The 21,359-nt window shown below is 39.9% G+C and overlaps 1 protein-coding gene across 3 annotated transcripts in view; it reads left to right on the top strand.

Moving 5' to 3' along the window:
* The window catches only part of SNCAIP (synuclein alpha interacting protein), a 91,337-nt gene extending 71,083 nt beyond the window's left edge, over positions 1–20,254 (top strand). For 2 of the 3 annotated variants that reach the window (XM_055699613.1, XM_055699615.1), the window contains 5 exons: positions 2,415–2,584; positions 9,551–9,643; positions 12,183–13,245; positions 15,015–15,085; positions 19,681–20,254. In XM_055699613.1, the coding sequence (XP_055555588.1) occupies positions 2,415–2,584; positions 9,551–9,643; positions 12,183–13,245; positions 15,015–15,085; positions 19,681–19,765 (1,482 nt within the window). In that variant the 3' untranslated portion in view covers positions 19,766–20,254. The remainder of the gene's footprint in view (positions 1–2,414; positions 2,585–9,550; positions 9,644–12,182; positions 13,246–15,014; positions 15,086–19,680) is intronic. The other variant, XM_055699614.1, reaches the window with a different exon arrangement.
* The last annotated feature ends 1,105 nt before the right edge of the window (positions 20,255–21,359 follow it).

The following is a 21,359-nucleotide window of genomic DNA, read 5'->3' as shown; positions in this document are numbered from 1 at the left end:
AACTCTTATGAGAATAAAATAAACAAGTCATCACATCCATGCTAGATTGCTGTGATAGTTGGAAAGAAGAAGAAGAAATGTTAATCATTTACCAGTGGGGAGCACCATTGTGATAGGGGGCGTGCTTAGGGTTTCTAGCTCAGCAGAGCCTCACTAAGGTGTACAATGCATTTGAAGGATAAATGAGTAGATGATTTTGAACAGAGTGGTGACATCTGCAGGCTGATTTAATGGATAAAACTAAACGAAAAAGAGAATAGCTCTGCTTTCCCTGTGAAGAATGAACCTTAATTAAATGGCTTAGAATTATCAGGATTATTCTGTTGTAGATAAATATACAAATCAACAAGTGTTTTGTGAAGCCATGCGAAATAAATTATGAAAATATCTAATAACAACAAAAATATACAATGGCAGTAATGTCATTTCATTAACACCTCACAGTCTTAAGTGTAGTTCATGTTTTGTTGTGCTGTGAAACAAAATAAGCCCTCCACCCAGTGAGCTTGTAGTCTACTTTAAAACAATGCACAGTGAATAATGTGGTAAAAAGAAAGAAGCAATAAAGGAAGCAGGGAGAGTATAAGCAACAGTACAAAAGATGGAGCGTCAAAGGCTGTCAGTGATTCCTTGGCCATCTTATCCACTGTGTTTATGAGCAAGTGAGACCCCTATCATGTTCCGGACTATAAGATTGCTTTCTGCAGGGTCATAACTCTCCTCCTTTATTTTTTTTTATTAGCAAATTAAACCAAATTTATTGATATGAGATGCAGTGCAAGACTGTTAGTAAGTTTCCTTTCCAGATATATATTTAGCAGACCAGACAAGACCACCATTCCTCTTTGCTGTCAGCTGATGTAGAGGATTCTGTGCCTGCAGTTCTTAGTCAGCAAGGCCACTCCAGTCCTCTGTGGCTTACCAGCTCTGCTTGGATAAGTCAGCCAAGAGCTCAGTCACACAACTCCACTTCTGAATGTGTATGTGTATGTGTAATGTTAATGATGCTGTAGGTTTTGGATGCATTATGATTTTGTTCAGAATTTTTTCCAAAGTGCTATGAACTTTGTGTGTCTGAACATTGCTGAGAATATTTAGGTCCTATCCTAGGCTTTCCAGTAAAGCAAATAGTGCATAACACTGATTTTCACAAACAGCTCAGAAAGGGTGAAGGTTTGGTCTCAATTCTTGCTTCAGTTATTGGATGTCCTGAAGTCAGCCTGACAAAACTTATTTTGCCCTTACAACGCCCTGAATTCAAGTCCCAGACATAATTCAAATGTCATACTCACAACCTGGACAGTTCTCCAGCAACACGCTAGGATTCTCCGCTAGTACTGTGAGTAGCACAGGGGTATACATCCGAGTATAAGCCATTGTTTTTCTTAGAAGTTTAAAAGCTGACACATATTTGAGTACCTCTTTAAACTAAAATAGAGGGTAACCAAGCAAGGGCAAATCAATGAGACTTCTTTCAGCATTAAAAAAACCAAACACCACAAACCAACCAGATTGAAAAAGTCATTGTACAGATTTTCTTCTGCAAAAACAGATTTGTGTGTGTCTGACCTAAAAAAGCTGTTGGAAATTATCTGCCATACCTTTCATATCCAGACATCGCTTGGCTAAGGAATCTGGGCATTGAGACTGCTGCATTGAGCGTTTTAAACTGAGGGATTCTGCTGTGGTCAACCACAAAAGGAGACAGCAAACACTGTAGCAAAGGCAGTTGTAAAGTGAGATTCTAAGGGTATATTGCAATGCCTTGCAGAGATCCCAAGAGCAGCAGATAGCAGACCTGGTAAGCCATTACAGCCCATCACAACCCTCTATAACCTGGTAGGCAATGTGTTCGTGCTACCCTGGACCCTGATGTCATCTAGCACAGATGTCCTTTGAATTGCACTTGCCTGTGTCTTCTTTTTTAGGACTACCATGTGCATGTTCAATAATACATAGAGAGGTGCATATGAATGATTTTATTACTGTGGCTCAGGAGGGAATCAATAGGTGCCTAAATGTAAGTTCTCTTTTCATTTGGTGGTCCCACTCACTGTATGAATACTACAAGTCATGCTTGCTGTACAAACAAATGGACAGAAAACAAATTAATGGAGTAGAGCAGCAAGGGGAGAGGAAGGAAGAATATAGTCTTTTTATGGCTCTTCTGAACCACAGCTCAGTCTTCTGTGTTATCCTTGCACCTGAGTGATAGATTTTAGCAGTATGTGGTTTGGGTTCAGGCTGCATACGGACTTCGCAGTGACTGATTTTTAAAAATTATTGGCTTAGATCAACAGTTCCAAGCATTTAATTCAGGAGTGCTTTGAATCCAGCTGTTCTTGTGGATGACCGGAAGTCACAGCAGAGACTTATACTTATGGGTGTCAATGTTTCCTTTTTTGTTTTTACAGACATTGGTTGAGTATGGAGCAAATGTCACCATGCAAAACCATGTGGGAGAGAAACCCTCACAAAGCGCTGAGCGACATGGGCACACCATGTGTTCCCGCTACTTAGTAGTTGTGGAGACATGTATGTCATTGGCCTCGCAGGTTGTCAAGCTAACTAAGCAGCTGAAGGAGTAAGTGTTTCATTGTTATCAGTGCTCATTCTTAAAATGATACCCTACTTTGTCTTCTGTTTATTAGCCATGTCTGTTTTCTGCTTCTTGTATATGATACTTTCATCATATTTCTACCTTATTTCTCCACTCTTTCCTGCTCTCAACAATTTGCCCCTTCCCCTTTAGCAGTTTGTGGCACTTTGCTATGAGGGTAGATGAAGGCAGGGGGAGTAGAAAAAGGCATTTATGAAACAATCCAGTCCTTTTTCCCTTTGCATACCTTGGGACCACATCATAATCACAATTTCTGTTCACATGGCATGCTTTTATATGTAGTGACTGGTTCTTCCCAGTTACAGTGCTGGGTGTTGGTGTTGGGAGGAACAGTGGAGATAGTAGCTGGAGGGGGTTTTGAACTTGGAAGGTCACCAAAGCCCACAGTGGCTACTCAGGAAATATCCTGTGTTCTGTTTTTTCTTCATAGGAGCTGTTTTTAATATTTTAGTATAGCTTTTAATAATAAAAATTCTGTAAAAAGCCCATTATTTTGAAACATGAATTTATGCAATTGTTTGCTTTTATTGTAGATGCAGCTACCGTGACTTAGTGTGTCAATAGGCTCATAAAATAAGGCTCTTAGAAAGCATCAGCACCAACCTATTGTTGTTCCAGCTTAGACACATGATCAAGAGCTGGTCAGCTATCATGAGCCATGAAAACGGCTTCTGACAATCGCATGTTTAGAGGAGACCATGTCAGTTTATGCAAGCAGCATCTGTGTAATTGTACTGGGTATAAATTACAAGACTGTTAGCAGGGGAGCTGCAAGGGTGGCCTATGTGAGAACAGGTGAGGGGCTGCCCTTTGCTGGCCACAGCTAGTTCCACTGGCTCTGCCACAGGCCCACTGCAGCGCACAGCTAAGCCCATCAACCAAGTTGGTGGCACCTCTGTGAAAACATATTTAAGAAGGGGCAGAAAATGCCAGAGAGGAGAAGGGAACAGAAGAGTGACAAACAGAGAGAAGAGCAAGGTCAGAGGACCAGGAAGTACACTGTGGCAGAGCAGGCACTCCCCAAAGGGACCGTGGCCCATGGAGTAAGCACCCGTGCTGGAACCAGTGTGCCCCTTGAAAGGACTACAGCCCATGGATAAACCAACACCAGAGCAGGTGCTTCCCCAGATAGACTGCAGCCTGTAAAGGGCCCACACTAGAGCACAGGGGAAAGTGAGAAAGAAGGAACAGCAGAGAGAAACTGCTACACATGAACCCTGACCTGTGCTGCGCATTGCCTCACTGTAAAGACTGGGTGTAACCTGCAGCAATGGCAAGAGGGGAAGAGAGGTGTCTGGAGTGAAGCCTGAGAATGGGGGAGAAGAGGGGCCTGGGGTGCAGATGAACCTAGGAGTGAAGCTGAGCCCTGGAAAGGGAGGATAGGTATTTTAAATAGGGGGTGGGTGTCTGTCCCTTCATTTTTCCCGTGTACCTGAATCAATAATTAAATATTTATGCTAATTGGCAATGAATTGCATTAAATTCCACAATTTGAGGCTCTTTGCCCATGACAGTTGTTGGTAAGTAATCTCCCTGGGTTTGTCTTGACCACAAGCTTTTTTGCCTCTGTTCTTCCTATTTTTTGCCCTCATCCCACTGTGGCATAGGGGCAGTGAGAGTCTGGCTGTGTGGGTGCTTGGCTGCCAGCTGGGACCAACCCATTACAGTGATGCAATTTTTAGTTTCAAACCGGATATCATGAAAATAAGGGTAAAAATTATCTGCATTGTTAATTCACCCTTTTAACTATAGGTATCTATTCTGTAGTGTTTTTACAGCAAAAGGATGTGTAGTAGCAGTCCTTTCTGTCATTACAGAACACCTGTCTGCATTTGAAGTATGCTTATTTTTGTTTGATCCTCTAAGTTTTATATTATAAAGACATTTTCTCTTTGTGATGTCTTCACTCTTCTTTTACATTTAGATTCTCATAAATAACAAACAGTGAACTAAGGATTATTATATTTTTCCGGTTTCATAATTTTACAGTCTGATCCTGTTCACTGGACATTTTAAAGTACCAGATATTTTATAGTTGATTCATTTGCTAAGAAATCCTAAAATACACAAATAAGCTGATATAAAGGGAAAAAACAGAATACAGGGTACTTCCCGAGTAGCATGCATTAGTGTCTGACTCATCTCAGTATATAATTAAATTAATTTTCCCCATAACTTAGCAGAAGAAAACTGCACACATCAGGAAGCAGAAATTGCAGCCAGATTCTCCATGTCTGTTCTCTTCAGTGCATACCCTGTGCTTGATGTAAGTGTTACCTCTCACAGAAAAGAAAGATTTGTGTCGGTCTGCAGGCTGTTTACCCCCACAGAAATAGTCTAGTTCTGACTTTCCTGACAAAAGCATTAACACTTCCCCGTTTCCCCTTTGTCATCTCACAGACTGCTTACATAGGAAGTCATTTAAACGATTCTTATCTGGCCCCTGATGGGTTCCTTTGCTTGTCTCAGCTGGAGTTAAATCTGCTTCCCTTCAGCAGCCTGTTTTTTCAGGCTTCAGATTTAGCTCCAGTAAGCACAGCAGCAGCTTTTTCTTCCTCTTCCACAAAGAGATGTGAGTCTCTTGTGCAACCCTGTTGCTGTCTACTGAGGCAATGAAATATTCTATTTTCTGCTTGAAAGAGCAGCTTCTGCGTGGCTCTTTGGGCTTCCAGCCTCAGGCTGTGAGTAGCTCCGGTAGAAGCAGTAGACCATGTTCTGAGGCCCATGCTCAGAAGCTACAGGGGATGATGGAAGAAGACTCTTGCCCTGTTAAGCAGCCCCATCCTGCATAAAAATCCAAGCGTGGTACAAAGTAGCAGGAGAATTCATTTGCCACAGCACCTCTGAAGATCCTGAAAGCACCACATGGCAACAGATGGGAGTCCAGTCTACCAACCGAGTCACTTCAAACTGCTGTTGCATTGGAATAGCTCCAACTTGGGCAGCTGAGATGGCTTTCCTGCATTCTCTCCACATACTTCTGCTGCTGTTAATGGACATTGTTCTAGAGACAAAGGGGTTATGATTGTATCATGACTTGAATGGTCAGTATCAACACAGAAGGCCCTTATATGCTTCCCAGCCTTCCCACAGCTGCTGTAAATATGAGCTGATCAGGCAATCTTCTTTTACTCAGGGTGCCTTATTAGCCAGGGGTGAAAGCTTCTCTCTGATAACACTGTATGTCCGCAGCCACAGAAAGAGTGGAATGGCTGATATTGTGCAAGAGCAGCAGTGCAGAAACTGTCTGAGACTAGCACCTAGCACGACCTGTCTTCGAAGGTCCTAAACCAAAGAAGGAAGTACTGTCTTTCATTCTCTTCTTCTTAGCTCTTCCAGTCATCAAGGCAACAGAGAACAGTTTTAGAGAGAAGTTATCCCAGTCCATCACACTCTTGGGAGCAATCCCTGAAAGAAGGCACAATACTGAAGCAATAAAATCACATTTTGCCACAGTCTTCACATCTTTCAGCTCTTTGATCCAAAGCAGCTGACAAACACAGAGGAGTATAGCAAAACCTTCTGAGTAGGCTCAGAGAGAAAAGCCTTTATATTGGAAAGAAAGAAATAAGTAGTAACTACAAATGTTCCATCAAATCTTCACAAGTGGATTAACAGAGACTTTTCCCCAAAACAGGGAAGGAACCAAGCAATTCTTTCAATAGGTAAAAAGAAAACTGGCCCACAAATACTTCTGTTACTGGCTTCAAAACTAAAGCTTTGGCTTGCATCTCTTGCTAATTAAAGAAGTTTGGTCAGTCCACTAGGACTTTCTGAACTAAACTAAATGCTTAGGACAGTCACAAAAGTCTATACAAAATATTGGCTTTCATTTTATTTCCAGAGGTCTCCATAGGTCTTACAATCTTAGTTATTCCCTCACTGATTTCATCTTCCTAAAAAAACCTTAGTTGCTAGTGTAGAAAATGCCTGCCTGCACAAATACATGGTTTCTAACACTGATGACACTAGTAGTAATTACTTGTATTGTTTGGGCTTTCCTGGCCTGAAGAGACCAAGTCAGAACTAATGACATAAAATTAATGCTTCCCTAGATGACTTTTACAATGCTGCTTGATGACAGACTTTTCTACCTGCATTCCCAAAGGGTTGACTGTCCTATGTTTATGGACCTGAATGTGCAAAGCAATTAATGGAGACACTTATTGATCCTTTTGATACACTATCAAAAGCAAGGCAAGGCAAAGATCAAAGCAAACCATGAGTCAAAAGACGAAGATGAGAAAGTACTTTAATATCCTCTGTTACATCCACCACTTTTCTGTGTTCTGTTACAAAAATCCATGATTTTCCTGAAACTTCATACGAATAGCTGTAAGAATAGGTGAATAAAAAATTATTGTTGTAGTATGGTAAGGTGTGTATGAGTTGCTGGTTTGTTTGTTGGTTGAGGCTGGGTTGTTGGGTGTTTTTTTTGTGGTAGTAAGTGTTATATAGACATACCGTAAGAAACCCAGTATATACTTTACAATGTTCATCTCTTTTTCACTTAGTTAAGCTGTTTTATTTTCTGCTTTGTAGTGTGGCCATTCTTGTTTTATTTGAAACAAAACAGAAAAGTAAGGCAACATACTATGAAAGATACTTCAGCAGAGTCCAGTATCTTAGCCTGTTGCCCGTTCAGTTAATGAGCTCCTTGATTTCATTAGGAGGTAGCTGGGGTCCACAATTTCTAAGTAGACACAGAAGAGTCCTTACATATTACTTACTGGGAACGTCGTCTAAGCTAAGACCCTCAGAACTGGGGCATTAAATATCATAAATAAGTGGACCCTCTTACCCCTGAAGCTACAGTGATCTAGTTTCCTAAATCAGTCTAGGTTTAATACTTTAAAAATATTGCTGTTCCACGAAGTTGTGATCCCTTGTTTTCAATTTTATTTTAGGTATATATATCTTTTATAGATATATATCTAGTTATATGTCTTCAGGGATAGTGCTGGCAAGATGCATGGATTTCTGTGAGCTATTTACTAACTAGTGAAAATGGAGGAAACTTTAATTCTTTTAGCACAATAAAATGTTTAAGTGGTATGAGAACATTAACTCAGTAGAAGAGGTGTCAGAAATTTCCATTAAACCTAAAAGCGTAGGAAGCTGTTAGCTACATTATTTAGATATTTAGAAATAGAAGTTGAAGGAAGCATAAAAGGCAAATAAAACAGATAAATTGCATCACAGTCTAATCTCAAATGAAAATTTCCCTTGCTCTTAAAAGAGAGTATCTGGGGAGTTGCAATATAAGCCAATGTTGACAGATGGTAGGAGTAATTTTAAAATAGTCTAAGGCGGTGTGTAGGCAAGAGGAAAGAAGATGGAAAATTAAAGGAAGAAAGGATGTACATAAAGCATGGTTGTGTTGTAAAATGTGATAGCAAGGCAATATGTTGAGATCCCACCTTTATTTCTGTAGCACTTTTTAGATCCACTCTGATACGTTGAAAGTAAAACATTTGTTTTCTGCCAGCCCTGCAAATACAGCCCCTAGTCTAAAAAGTCATCTGGATTCTTTCTGGCTTTGACATTGCCAGTTATAAAGACTGCATTTGGAACTCAGCTAACTCTTCTCTGATGGCATGCGAGCTAGGAAAGAGTCCAGCTCACTGGTGGAGAACTGTATTAGATCTGCAGATCCAACAAGAATAAAAGTACTAAAACTATGTTACTTCTGCAGGAACAGAAACAGATCCTGAGAGAACCAGATAAAAAGCCATTTTCACATGGTCATTTTGTCAGGGAATAAAACTAAATGTACCATTTGTAATCTAGGTGAAAGACAGTATAGCTGTACATCTCTTGTGTTCTGGTAGTTTCCCGACAATTCTGTCTGTGCAGTGTTTAGAGGCACTGGAACTTACAGGGCACTAAACAAAATTGAATGCTATCTGTGGTGGTCGACAAGCTAAAGGGATGTTTTGATGTTAGAATGGAAGGTCTAAATTGGATGGGAGCAGGGAGAGGTAGAAGAACTCTTTGTGGCAAATTGATCCATTGCTTTGTTTTCATAGAACTGCTTGAAGGTTTGCAGGTTGTCTGGTTCAACTGAGTCCTTTCTATGGAAATAAGTATGAGGCAGGAGAACAGAGATTGTGGTTACAGTTCTGTGGTAAATGGAGTTTCTGGTATGGATGTCACTTCGTATTACTAATGATATATATCTACTATTACAATTTTTTTAAACATTGGTCTCTAAAGTTATTTACAAAGCAGTGTAGATCACAGCACCACACAAAGTGATAGACTGCAGTAGGTACAGCACTACTGAGTATAAGGTGGGTGCAGAGCACAGGTAGGACTTTTGGTAAGGTTGGGCAGCAAGCAGGTGTAGTTTTTTCTACTCCCCTGAATACACAGAGGTCGTACTTAGCTCCATCCTGCAGCTGAAGAAGATTGGACCAGCCCTTCCTGGTGGGCAAAGGCTTCTCTGAGTTCATTTGCGGATAGAAATGGAGAGAGCACTTGTCTGAGCTATTTAGCTGAGTAAAAGCCATCCACTAAATGTAAGTGACTTCTTAACCTGGCCCTTTCCTCTTCCTTTACACAAATGGGTAAGAACCAAGTGTCCCTAAGTTTGCTGTGCCATATATTTGTTTCCTGACTATTATTTTCTTGTGGATCACTCGGTTCCAATTGACAGCTGCATATGGTCCCACACTTGTCCTTATGTAAAGTATAATCTCAAGACAAGTGTCTCTCAATTGGTCTTGTACAGTGGTCACACAATGTCCGCAAGTACAAACTCTCTGTTACTATTTATAATTTCTCTTTTTATTTCTTTACTATGTAAAGTATAGGTGAAGAGGACTTCTTTCTGAATACAAGGCTGAACGGGTAGTGTCAGTTATCGTACAGCTTACTAATGCTGACAGTTTTACAGTTCAAGGTAAACAGTCTTACATTTTCCTGCAGGCAGACAGTGGAACGTGTGACATTACAGAACCAACTCCAGCAGCTTTTAGAAGCCCAGCGGTCAGAGGGCAAGTCACTGCCCACATCCCCAAGGTAAGGTGCCTGGAATTGTGCAGCAGCCTGGATTTACACAGTTTTGTGGCATATCAGTTATCAAGAGAATCTGTGACCTATGTAAATAATAGATGTGTTCTGTAAACTAAATATGGGGTTTTACCTCATGGGCCTGGAGCTGGATTTCTAGAATTTGACAGTGTGTGATGTTGTATACATATGAGAAATATTGAGTATGAAGTGAATAGTCCCTGTTTCCCAGCAGAGTGAAAATCAGATTTACAGTGGAATAAAATATATTTTGTATTAGATGAATAGCAGAGGAACCTAGACACCCCTAGGAAAGTTGTAAAGTTTGAGCTTGTGGTGTTCCACTGTACATTATTGCCAGCCATAATTCAAAAAGCCAGTTACCAAAAACAAAACCTGATTTCATATTAATGAGACTCCTTACACTCATTAAATCTTTTGGCTGCAGTAGCTTGTATAAAATGTCAAAACTCCAGAAATTTTATGTATTGTTTACATATCCTGTCAGAAGTCCTAGAAATAGACACAAACTGAGTACCATTAAAGAGGAGGAAGGTAAAGGCATAGGACTGGATCTGGAGTCTGCTAACATATCTCTCTGACTTCTGCCATGGACTTCCAGCGTGATGCATGGAAGTGAAGCAAGCACACGACTTCTCTCTGATAGCAATCTGAAGAAGACTTTGAAGGGAATTAAGTTACTCACATGCAAATAGGACTTGATTTATCATTCTTTTCTATATCTATATCTTCTATCTGAGTTCCTCTCTGGAAGACATATACAGCACTTCTTCCTGTTACAGAGTTGTTAGGGAGCTACTTATATGTTAAAATATAAAGCCAGCGTAAGAGCTTCTGCAGTCATTGATGGTCAGAGCTTTGGGTCATCAAGCATGAACTCAGGATCAGTGACTGCTTTTTTTCCATTCTCAAAGAATCTCAAGTGCTTTTCTGGACAAGTGCTGCATATCTCTGAATTTCTGAGTCTGTGTTTTAGACAAGTGCAAATAGTTGCAAAAGTAGATGACAAAGGCATTGGGACTGGAAATGCATTTGTGTAAAGGAACGTCAGCTAGGAAAGGACTGTAAACTCCAGACTCCTGCTGAAGTAGAAAACCACACTGGAAAGAGTTGTCTTGTTGGTTTTTTTAGAATCATGATCTTTGTCTTCCCTGCCTACCAGCTCAACAGGGACAATGGGAGCAAACACGGTCTTCCAGCTCATTTGGTTTCTGTGATTTTTGCTGACTGGTCTTTCCAAGTGGTCTCGCATCTGAGTCCTGTTGAACACCAGGACTGTTTTTCTTTCTATTAGATAAGATCAGGTGAGAGCAGATCTCTCATCATTCATTATTCCTGTTAAAGGGTAAGTTTCAATATCTTTTTAGCCAAATAAGCAAGTCTGAAAATGATGATTATTTTATTTCATAGTTGGTTACTACTTTTCCTTCCAGCTAAAACTCACTGTGGATATTATCATGATCCAAGGAACCAGTAGCAGATCTAAAAGAACCTATCCCATTTACTAGGAATGTCTATTGTAGATACGTGCGTATTCTTCAGTGTCTGTTTCACTTTGCCACAGGAGAAAAAGTGCAAAATTAGTTGAAGATAAGGTAGCCAGTATAGGTGTGTGAATTTTGTACACTGTGAGAACTATAGACTCATCAGAGTAGAAGTTGCTTGTCAAGAAAGAAATAAAATACATTAATTCAGTGCTTCACACCAACCTTAATTTTGTCACCTTACCCTTGCTTAGAGGAAAGGTGGTTTAAAATAAGAATGTGGAGTATTATGAGCTCTGGCATATGTCATGGGGAAAGAACTGGCCTCTGTAATTTATGTTCTTTGCAAATCAGACTTACCTGAGATTGCGTTTTCCTTGATATATAACATTTGGAGTTCTAAATTTGATTTATTATTGTAATAGTATTTAAATAAATTCATGTCACCTTTCTCACGCTTTTCAGTATTTCGTATCTGAAAAGGCTTTGAGTGCAAATGGCCCTGACTTTTTATGAGGTCTTATAAGACTATTATTAATACCAGATGAAGTTTAGATTTATGAAATCATTGCTATGCAGACAGATGGTGCTTTCACAGTATTTAGAATAAGCTACTTTTGTATCATGATGTGACTTGGATAGTAGGCATTTGGCCTTGAGGGTTTTTTTTTTTTGCCTTTTAAGACATGTCAACTCCTACAAATAGGAAACAGTAGTTTCTTTAAAGTTTCCCTCAGAAAGTCATCTTTGGCATTGAAATAACCATTCCAAGTTTTGATTTTAAGGAATTTTGTTTGTAAGAGAAAGTGAAGAGACTCAGATCCTAATTAGGAGTGGAAGCAGGGTTACATCCTCCTCTGTGTAATCTTCACTGTGGCATCATGGTAATGAATTCCATGTGAGTAGCGATGAAGAGGATAAGTAACAATAAGCTGAGACAGACACATACACTGGAAATGGCAGTTTCACATTTTATATGTGCATTAATTTGGCTATGGTATTTCCTCCTCTTTTTTTTTTTTTTTTTTTTTTTTTTTTTTAAGCTTGCCATCATCTCCTGCTTCTGGCAAACCCCAGTGGAAACCATCTGAAGCAGATGAACTGTCTCCACCAAAAAGTAAATTGAACACCCAAGATGGGATTCAGATTCTTGGCAGCTTGGGAACTTCTAGTCGCAGTCGAGCCAAGATAAAAGATGAGGACTCAGATAAAATCTTGCGCCAGTTGCTGGGGAAGGAAATCTCTGAAAATGTCTGTATGCAGGAAAAGCTGACTTTGGAATTTCAGGATGCTCATGCATCCTCCAAGAACGTGAAGAAGATTTTGCCAGAGAAAAGGGAGCTGAAGTTAGCTAGACTGAGACAGCTAATGCAGAGGTCACTCAGCGAGTCTGACACAGACTCAGCTAATTCTGAGGACCACAAGAACACCTCTGTGAAAAGAACTGACAAACCAAGACCTCAGCCCATAGTGGAGAGTGTTGAAAGCACAGAGAGTTTGCACCTGATGATTAAGAAACACACTTCTGCAGCAGGGCGCCGCTTCCCTTTTGGTATCAGGGCCTCTAAGTCCGTGGATGGCCACAGTCCGTCCCCTACTTCAGAGAGCAGCGATCCAGATAATGAAGCCCCGTATCAGTCTGGTAGTGTTCCTCAGAGCCAATTTTGTGGAGACAACTCTCCATCCAGCATGGACAGTGCCACTGCTCAAAAGGTTGCCACCAGCCCTAAGAGTGCTCTCAAGTCTCCGTCTTCAAAGCGCAGAACCTCCCAAAATCTGAAACTCCGAGTGACTTTCGAGGAGCCTGTGGTGCAGGTGGAGCTAGCAGAGTCAGAACTGAATGAGGAAAAGGATAAAGACCAGAGCAAAGGACTCATTCGGGCTCCCCCCAGCTCTGGGGAGCCAGTGGGGGACCAGCTGAAAAGGCCTTTTGGAACCTTTCGGTCCATAATGGAGACGCTGAGTGGCAACCAAAATAACAACAACAACTGTCAAACTGCAAACCTGATCAAAACCTCATCAACGCTGCCTTTTACCTCATTAGGAAGGAAGACAGCAGACAGCAAGGGAAATCCAGCAGCTCTTACAAAAGGAAGAAACAAGCCAGTGAGTGCACTGAAAGGAGGAAGGGCATTTTTTTTTCTCTTCTCTCTTTAAGTAATAAGTTTGACAGCTGCTTTTTCCTGCCTTTCTATAGCAGAAGGATGCACACCAATACTTCACTCTGTTTGACCTGTAGAAAGCCCATCCAGTGTTTTAATTTTGGAAGGCTTTTCCAAGGACTAGCAGATATTGCTTGGGTACAGAGCCTTTACTCTTAGTGCCCGTGGTTCACATGTTCTGTGTTGAAAGCTTTCCACAGAGACATGACTCACCTGAAAATTATGTTTGATGTTGCTCTGCATGACAAGTCATACAATGAGAATGTCACACTTGAGTCCATGGGATTTCTGAAGAGTAAATAACTGAAGGACTGGCCCTGTCCTGTCCTAGAGCCAAGACCGATGAGGCCAACAGGATAAAAATAAGTGATAGAATATAAAGAAAAAATAGCAGGAATGGTCCTTCCTGCTTCTGTGGGAGCTACGGCCATCCCCTAGGTGTTGAAGCTGTCACTACCCAGCCTTCTTTTTACCCACCCTCTCCTTATAGCACAGAGTCTTCTCATGCCAGATCATATGGTGGGTCTGTAGCAAAATGTACTGGACCTAGATAATCCCCTCACTGCAGTCAACACAGTGCCCTTTCTGGGATCCCAACAGAAAGAGGGTGTCTCCAGTTAGGAGGCTGGCTGTCTTGTTCAAAAGAAAGGGGAAAATACTTTGACCAAATGTATCTTCCAAGAGAAAGGAAGAGGTATTGCATGAAAGAGGCAGAATTAGGAAATACTGTGAGCACAGTGTGTTTGTGGAGCAGAGAGACGTGCGAGCATCTGGAGATACAATAAAGAGTTGAGTGAGAAGGAATGGTAGATGATTTAATCCACTGTGAAAGACAGGATGGGAGGGAAGGGGTGGATGGAAAGACATGAGGCAAAAGAATAATTTCAAGATGAAAAAAAAGAACATAAAGCCAGCCAAGAGGAGGAGGAGGAACAGTGAATTATATACTGTAAAAAGTATGACAAGGTAATGGGAGAAAAACGCAGGAAAATCTTAGGCACAGAGGAGGCAAAATTAGTATGGAAAAGAAACAGTGGAAAGAGAGAGCTGGAAAACACTGAGCAGGCCATGTTAATGGGTACTGCTGGAGCAGTAGTGCTATAGCAGAATGTGAAATGAAATAAAAAATTCAAAGGAGACCTAATAGGGTAAATTGAAGTGGGACTACATTTGTTAAAGTCTACTCAGAATCACAGTATGAACTACTGATTGGGGCTTTTAAAGACATACACCGTCTAGTTGAACAGCCAATTTAACATAGAAGTATTTTCATTACACGACGGCAATTTTTTTTCAAGAGTGATTCAGATTTTATAGTGACAGAGGAAAAGACAGTCTGTCTTCAAAGATGTTCTGATAGATTGCAAGGTCACAAGCATTTTTCATAGTTCTCTAAGAAATCTAAAGAGTTTGATGAGGTAATTATAACAGTATTGATGCTTGCGCTGTAAAATGCATGTTGTCTGTGAAAAGGCCATGTTTGCATGTCATAGTTGCCAACATCGAAACAGTGGGAAGAATATATTTTCATACCAACACAAAGGACCATGGCGCACATCTTAAAGGGGTAACAGATTCAACCTCATTTACTAACTGAAAAAGAAATCTGTTAAAATGTTGTGGCTATTTGACCGCATGTTTTGGTAGACCTCCATTACGCATGTGGTAACCTCAGTGCATGTTTTTAACTGATATGATGTTGTACTTCCTTAGGGTCCTCACTTCAGCTACACCAGTCTTTCTTCTAGCATGCTGAATGAAGAACTTCTGTGTAACTATGCTTGGTATGTGCATATGCATGTTGATGTTTAGCACCTCAGTTGCTTTTTTTTCTCAAATTGCCTGTGTCTGCTAGTGTTATTCATAACTGAAATACTGGAATTCGTTGATGCACAAGACAGGAAATAGATGAACAAATGAACATCTAAATTCCTAGAAAAGCAGAAATTTGTGATGGATTTCTGTTGATGTCACCATTGAACTGGCTACAGGCTTTCATATCCAAGCAAGTATAGAAAGTATTCATACTCGTAAATCCACCAGGGAGTATAGTGCACTTTGGCTGAGTATTCAGCCTCTGTTGAATGAAAGTCAAGTACCAGATGAGAATGGAAATTAAATTTCCTCTCCTGAGGAGAGCAAAAAAACCAGAGTTCGTATCTAAATGGAGAGTACAGACAACATGAGGCAGAATGCTGTACTGTAAGTCTAGTGCTGTCCTCTTTTCACACATTTTTCTTACTCTCTCTCAGACTTTGAAGTTAAATCTGTCTTTTAAAACTCTGGTAAATTTGACTGTGTTCAAACTCTTTAATTTAGATGTGGTTCATCAAGAGTATTCAGTCAGATAGAGACCAGTCCCTCAAGGTCCATAAAGACATGTTGGAAAAAACATCATTTGATAATATGTGGGATTTTTTTAAGAAAATGCTTTGTTAAAAGTACCTGTCATTTTTATCAACCCTTAACACTCACTAATTCTTGTGATGATAATTTTTTCTGTTACGCTGAGATGCAGATGCTTTAATTAGGCCTGGAAATGATTGCTATTCACACCAAAATTATAGATACAAAGATACTTCTGGGAAATTGTAAATTAGTCATTCTGCAGTTCGGGAACCTAAATTACTTTTAAGTTACCCTTTTCTAAATGTGTAATAATTTTTTTTTTTTGCTTGTTTTCTAATGCCAGGCACTTCCCATACTTAAAAACTCCTATTTCCATGGTGGAAATGGGAATTTTGTTCTGAAGTCATTGCCACAGTATATGTGAAACCAGGAGCAGAACTGTAAGGTTTCCAGGCAGTTTCATTCGCTTCTGAAAGCAAAGAGAGAAATTCTAGTACGGAAACTGACCGCACAGCAGCAGTTTGAGGGAGCATCAGTGGGCAGCCTCCAGTCAAAGCACCCGTCTGTCTGTCCAGACTCTGGAGTAATACAAACCCATTGATTTCATCCTTAAAGTTAGAGCCATCTCCCAGATGTAGCCAGTTGTTGCAATTCAGTATTGCTTTGTGCAGATGCTTTTCTGTGACAAATCCCTGGCAGCATGGTATTTCCCCAGAAGCAGCGAGAGACTGGGAAGGCCTGGCTGCCACTGCAGAGTCACTTGCTGGGAGGGTGAAGGTTGGTCCTGGACTCCTGGCTGTCCCTCCAGGACTGCTGATCTGGGTACCAGTCCTGAGGATGCCCCCATGGTGGTCGGCATGTGGAAAACCAGAGAGTAGGGAACAAGGAGCAGAGTGCACTAGGGGTACAGCTTCAGGAGGCTGTTGCTGTACCCACAGGTTAGGACAGAGGTGGGCAAATTGTGTGCCAGAGTCTGTGGCAGGAGATTTCCAAAAATCACATAAGAAGGGAAGATGTATTGTGCTTGATGAAAGCAGAACACAGACCTGAAGGCTCTCCGAGCTTCTGAGCTAGTGTTTGTGATGCCTTTTGGTATGGCTGTGATTTTTGAACAGCAAAATGTGTGCCTGTTCTTAGACTGCTGCATGCTGCCCTGTAGCCTGTGAAATTTAAATAATACAACATCACCGTCATGTACGCTACAAGCCCCTGGACACTGTCTGAATTTTCACTGGATGGTCTAGGGAGGCTGTGTAATTACCACTGCAGAGTTCTTTTGAAAAAAAACCCACCTTTCTAGAAAAGTGTCTAGTCTTGGTGTTTTAAACCTTTGTAGACTGTTATATTGGGGAGTTATATTTCTGGATACAATCCCAAAACCATTTTAACTTTAGAGCTTTATATAGGGAATTTTATTAGAATGTTCTGAAATCTGAAGTCATTATACAAAATCTATCTTCAGTCAGATGGCATTCCAGCCCGCCAGTTTTCAGCTTCTTTTCTTTAGCTTCTCTTTATTTAGTTTGTTTCATTTTTTCATTCAAAATACCCAAGTACATCAAGGTTTTGTAGTTTACTTTTTCAAACTGGTCACAGCTTAGTAGTAGAGGATTTTATTAAATTTTCTAGTGTCTGATTAAAATTTTATACACCCTATTTTTGTTAGGGCCCTAGAGTAAATTTGGGATGTTCAGGATGGCTTGGGATATTTTTTCCGCTTTTGGAAGGATTGGCTAATTTCTTGCATATTATGACTCCAAGCAAATGCTTGTAGTTTTTTCCATCTTACATGTATGCCAATGAACAGTTCTTTCCCACACTTTAAATCATATGAGATCTGCAGTACATTAAAGTAAGCACTAACTCACCGTATCAATACAAAACCATGCATTAGCTGCAGCTATCAACAGCAAAAATTGCTTCATATGTCAGGGGCAATCAGCAGAACCTACCATCAGGTTTCTGTCAGATACCAGACGGGAGAAGCTTCTAAAACAGTAGGTGGGTCTAACCTAACAGGTATCCCACTGACAGATCTACTGCTGAATAAATTACAATTCAGATATACTCTAAAAAAAGAATGCTTATATGTATTTCTAATAAAATAGTTATGATTCAAACTAGTACAGTATAAAATCAATATGAAAGTAATTAAGGCTTTGTCCCAGAGAATTTATAGTCATTCTGTTGTGAACTGTTATGAGTATGCATCAGTGCCTGTTGCATGAGGGGACGTTCAGTATTTCTGTGATGACACAGGCACCAAAAGATATTAGAAATGTGGCTAGTAATTAGTAATATTGGTAATAAGTTTCCTTCATATCAGCAGGCACAATTATAAAAGGCATGTCTGTTCAACATTGTCACTTAGAGGCATCTGCATTAGCTAAAAATGATCCTCTTCAAGGTGTCAGTGCAACTGTTAGGCTGCAAAAGGGGGTCTTCGGAGTGCCTAGTCTCTACTTGGAGGACCTGCCCACAGGGTCTTTCAGTGCTGCAAGTCTAAGCTAATGCAGTAGTTAATTGATGTAAATAATCTTAGCCTTAGAAAGCATCCTTCAATAAAGTTCCATGGCTAACACTAAACATGCTGTTAGTAACAGCAATGTGTATTAAGTGCCAAAAAGTAGTTATGGCAAAGAAGTTAACTGCTCATCTTTTACCTCCTCAGACTCCGTCCTACAAATTCTGCCTTGCCTAGCTCAGTTCTGTGTCTTTTGTTCATGTTTTGGGTATGTGGCAACAGCAATTTAGAAGAATGAAGGGGATTTTAAAATAAAATTATCCCTTATGCTCTCTCATTAGGACCCACAGCCGTGGTCCCTAAGAAGATCAGCTTCTGTTAAATTCTGAAGTAACCACAAGGTTTTGTGAGCATCCTGAGTATCAGTCTCTTTGGGATATTTGGTTCTTTATGGTGATTGTAGACTGGAATACAGCTATTCTGTTTTACAAGCAACAGGCTCACAAATATGTGAGTGTCAGGCAGACTTTTTACACACATACTCTTGCCCTTTGCTGTGGTTAACCTCCTGCTAGTATCTGTCTTTTGCAGCAACACACCAGCTAGTAAGGATTGTGTTGTCGGAGTTTCACTATACAGCAGTACTAACTAAAAATGAGCCTTTTAACCTGTTTGAAATTTGCTGTTGGCTGGATGCTTAATCAAGAATACTTCAGCTGGAACATTAGTTGAAGAGAGGAGAACAGACTGGGGATTCAGAACAAGGGCATATGAAAGGAAGTGAAGAAACTGAGGGTTACAAATAGTATTTAATTTTTCTACTTTAATTGGCAAGCTATCATTTGAGCCTCATACACAATCAATAGGAGTGAGGGTTTTTTTCTTTCTTTTTTAAGTTACAGTGTGGAAATGAAGACACACTACAAAGAAATTATACTTGTATCTGTTTGTAATAAAATCTTAAATGTTTGAATTGAGATTTTACCTAAATTACAGTGTTAAAAGAGATATAGGTCCCATGTCAGGAAGAGAATTACTGCTTGCCATTTTTCCTATGGCCTTTTTGCCACCATCTTCTGCTTAAGCAGACACATAAATTAAGTCAAATGAATTACCTTCTAAAGTTGTTTTATTTGTCTGTGTTGATCATTAATGGGGACTAGATGATTCCCTTACAGGTAGAGTCAAAACCAAATAGGATATGTCTAATGCTTGATGTACCACTATGGTACTTTTCCCTAAAGGACAAGGAATTTTTTTACATTCTGTCCATTATTACTAGAGCATTATGACAGTATACTAATTAATGCTGTGACTTAAAAAGCTCTTCATCATGCCATTGGTTTTCAGTTTTGATTTCAGAATAAGAGCTACAAGAAAGTCAATAAGAATCACAGTATTGAGAAGTATTTTGTGCAGTACATGTCTGGGGAAGTAAGCCCAGAGAGAAAGATTAATTCAGAGTTCAATACTTGCAAATGGAATGAACCAGGGTAAACAAACACAAGGCAAATCCCTTTATATTATTAGTGTTATCATGCTTAATTTTCTTCTTTTTCTCTCCAGGAATGATGACATCAGTAGGAAAAGCCAGAAATCTGACAGTCAAAAAAGTACTGAAGAACCAGAGCTGCAGGAATTCTTCCTCTAAACCACACCTCATGATGTCTCACTTTGTCTGAAATACCTGAAACATATCCTTCTGAAACACTAGTATGAGACATACCCCTCACCAGCAAAACAGCAGCTGTTAGGATGCCTTAATTTGTAGCAGTTAGACCATATACAAAACTTTTTTATGATATATGTGTATATGTAACTTGTTTGTAAGCTGTGCTGTGTAAAGGCATGGGTGAGCAAAAGTAACAATTTGAAAATTGTTAGGACACAGGCAACCTCCAAAGTGTTTGTTGGGCCACAGACCACATTTTGTACTTTGTGTCTTGCATGGATATATTGTCATATATCTTGATTTCCTTTTGTCAATGGCTTATACTGTTGAAGTTTCAGCCAGGACTCTGCCTGCTCAGCTCCTCAGTGAGACCAAGGCAAAAGCAGTGATTCTTTTTTTTTTGAGTATTTTTTATCTGTTGTTGTTTCTATTTTTTGTAAAAAGGAAATAAAGACAGTGTTAATAGGACACACTGAGTGCAGATACTTCTCGTGCTTCACTCTTTCATCTTTTGATCTCTAAGTGTTTTATTGGTCTCTTTGGTGTTTGTTTGGTAATGAAACAATGTCCAGGATTTCAGTTCAGTCAGTCAGTTGAGTCAGGAACTGCTTTAATGTTTAATGGTCCTTTTTCAGCTTTAAAATGTGTAGAAATAAAAAGAAAACATAAATGTGATTTTAAATTACCATTTATTGTTACTTGCCAAACACTGACAATGTGCTCAGCTCTGTTCAAATTACCAAGAAATCTGCTAAGACCCAGTCCGTATTCTTTTAAAGCTGTCCTGATCCTTTTATTGAATGTTCTTTGAACCTTTCAGAGAAAATGCAACCCCTCACTGAATTCATTTCTAGTAAACTGTGAGCACATTCTGCAAGTGTTTCATACAGCACAACATACAAAACCAGACTACTATGCAACCTTTACTTGACACATCTAATTGTATCAAATATGTATGTGTATATTTGCTTTATTTCGATTATATTGATCTGTTTCCATTTGAAGACAGCCACAGTTTGATGAGAAAGATACAAATACGTGAGGATTTCTTTTACTGACTGTTCTAATAGAACATAGGGAAGTCATAGGAAGTGTGCCAAAGAACTCTTTTGTCACAAACATAATCATGGAATCATAAAGTGGTTTGGGACCTTTAAAGATCATCTAGTTTCAACCTCCCTGCAGTGGGCAGGGACATAAAAAATTATGAGGTTATGCAAATTAAATTCCTGCAATTGCAGAACCAACAAGTAAATAATGTGGATACTCAGGAGGATTTTGATGAAGTGCAATGGAGTTGCTTTCCATGCATTTCCTCTCGCCTGTCTTTTGCTGTATTCTTCTTGACCATTGGGCTTCCTTTCTGGTCAGTGGGAAGAGAATGGGACTTGAGTGTGGTTCATCCTACCTATTGTAGGTATTTCATTTACAGGAGTACCAGTCCCTTTCTACCTACTACGGGGGAAGTTGAAGCAGTAAAGCTCTTTGAAAAGTTACTAAGTATTTGAATGCCTTTAATTAAGTGAGATAAATGTCTTTCTTTGGGTCACTCTTCAGAGTGGTGTCACATTTG

Source organism: Falco cherrug, chromosome Z (genome assembly GCF_023634085.1).
Source record: "Falco cherrug isolate bFalChe1 chromosome Z, bFalChe1.pri, whole genome shotgun sequence".
Lineage (NCBI taxonomy): Eukaryota > Metazoa > Chordata > Aves > Falconiformes > Falconidae > Falco > Falco cherrug.
This window is presented reverse-complemented; position numbering and strand designations above follow the sequence as displayed.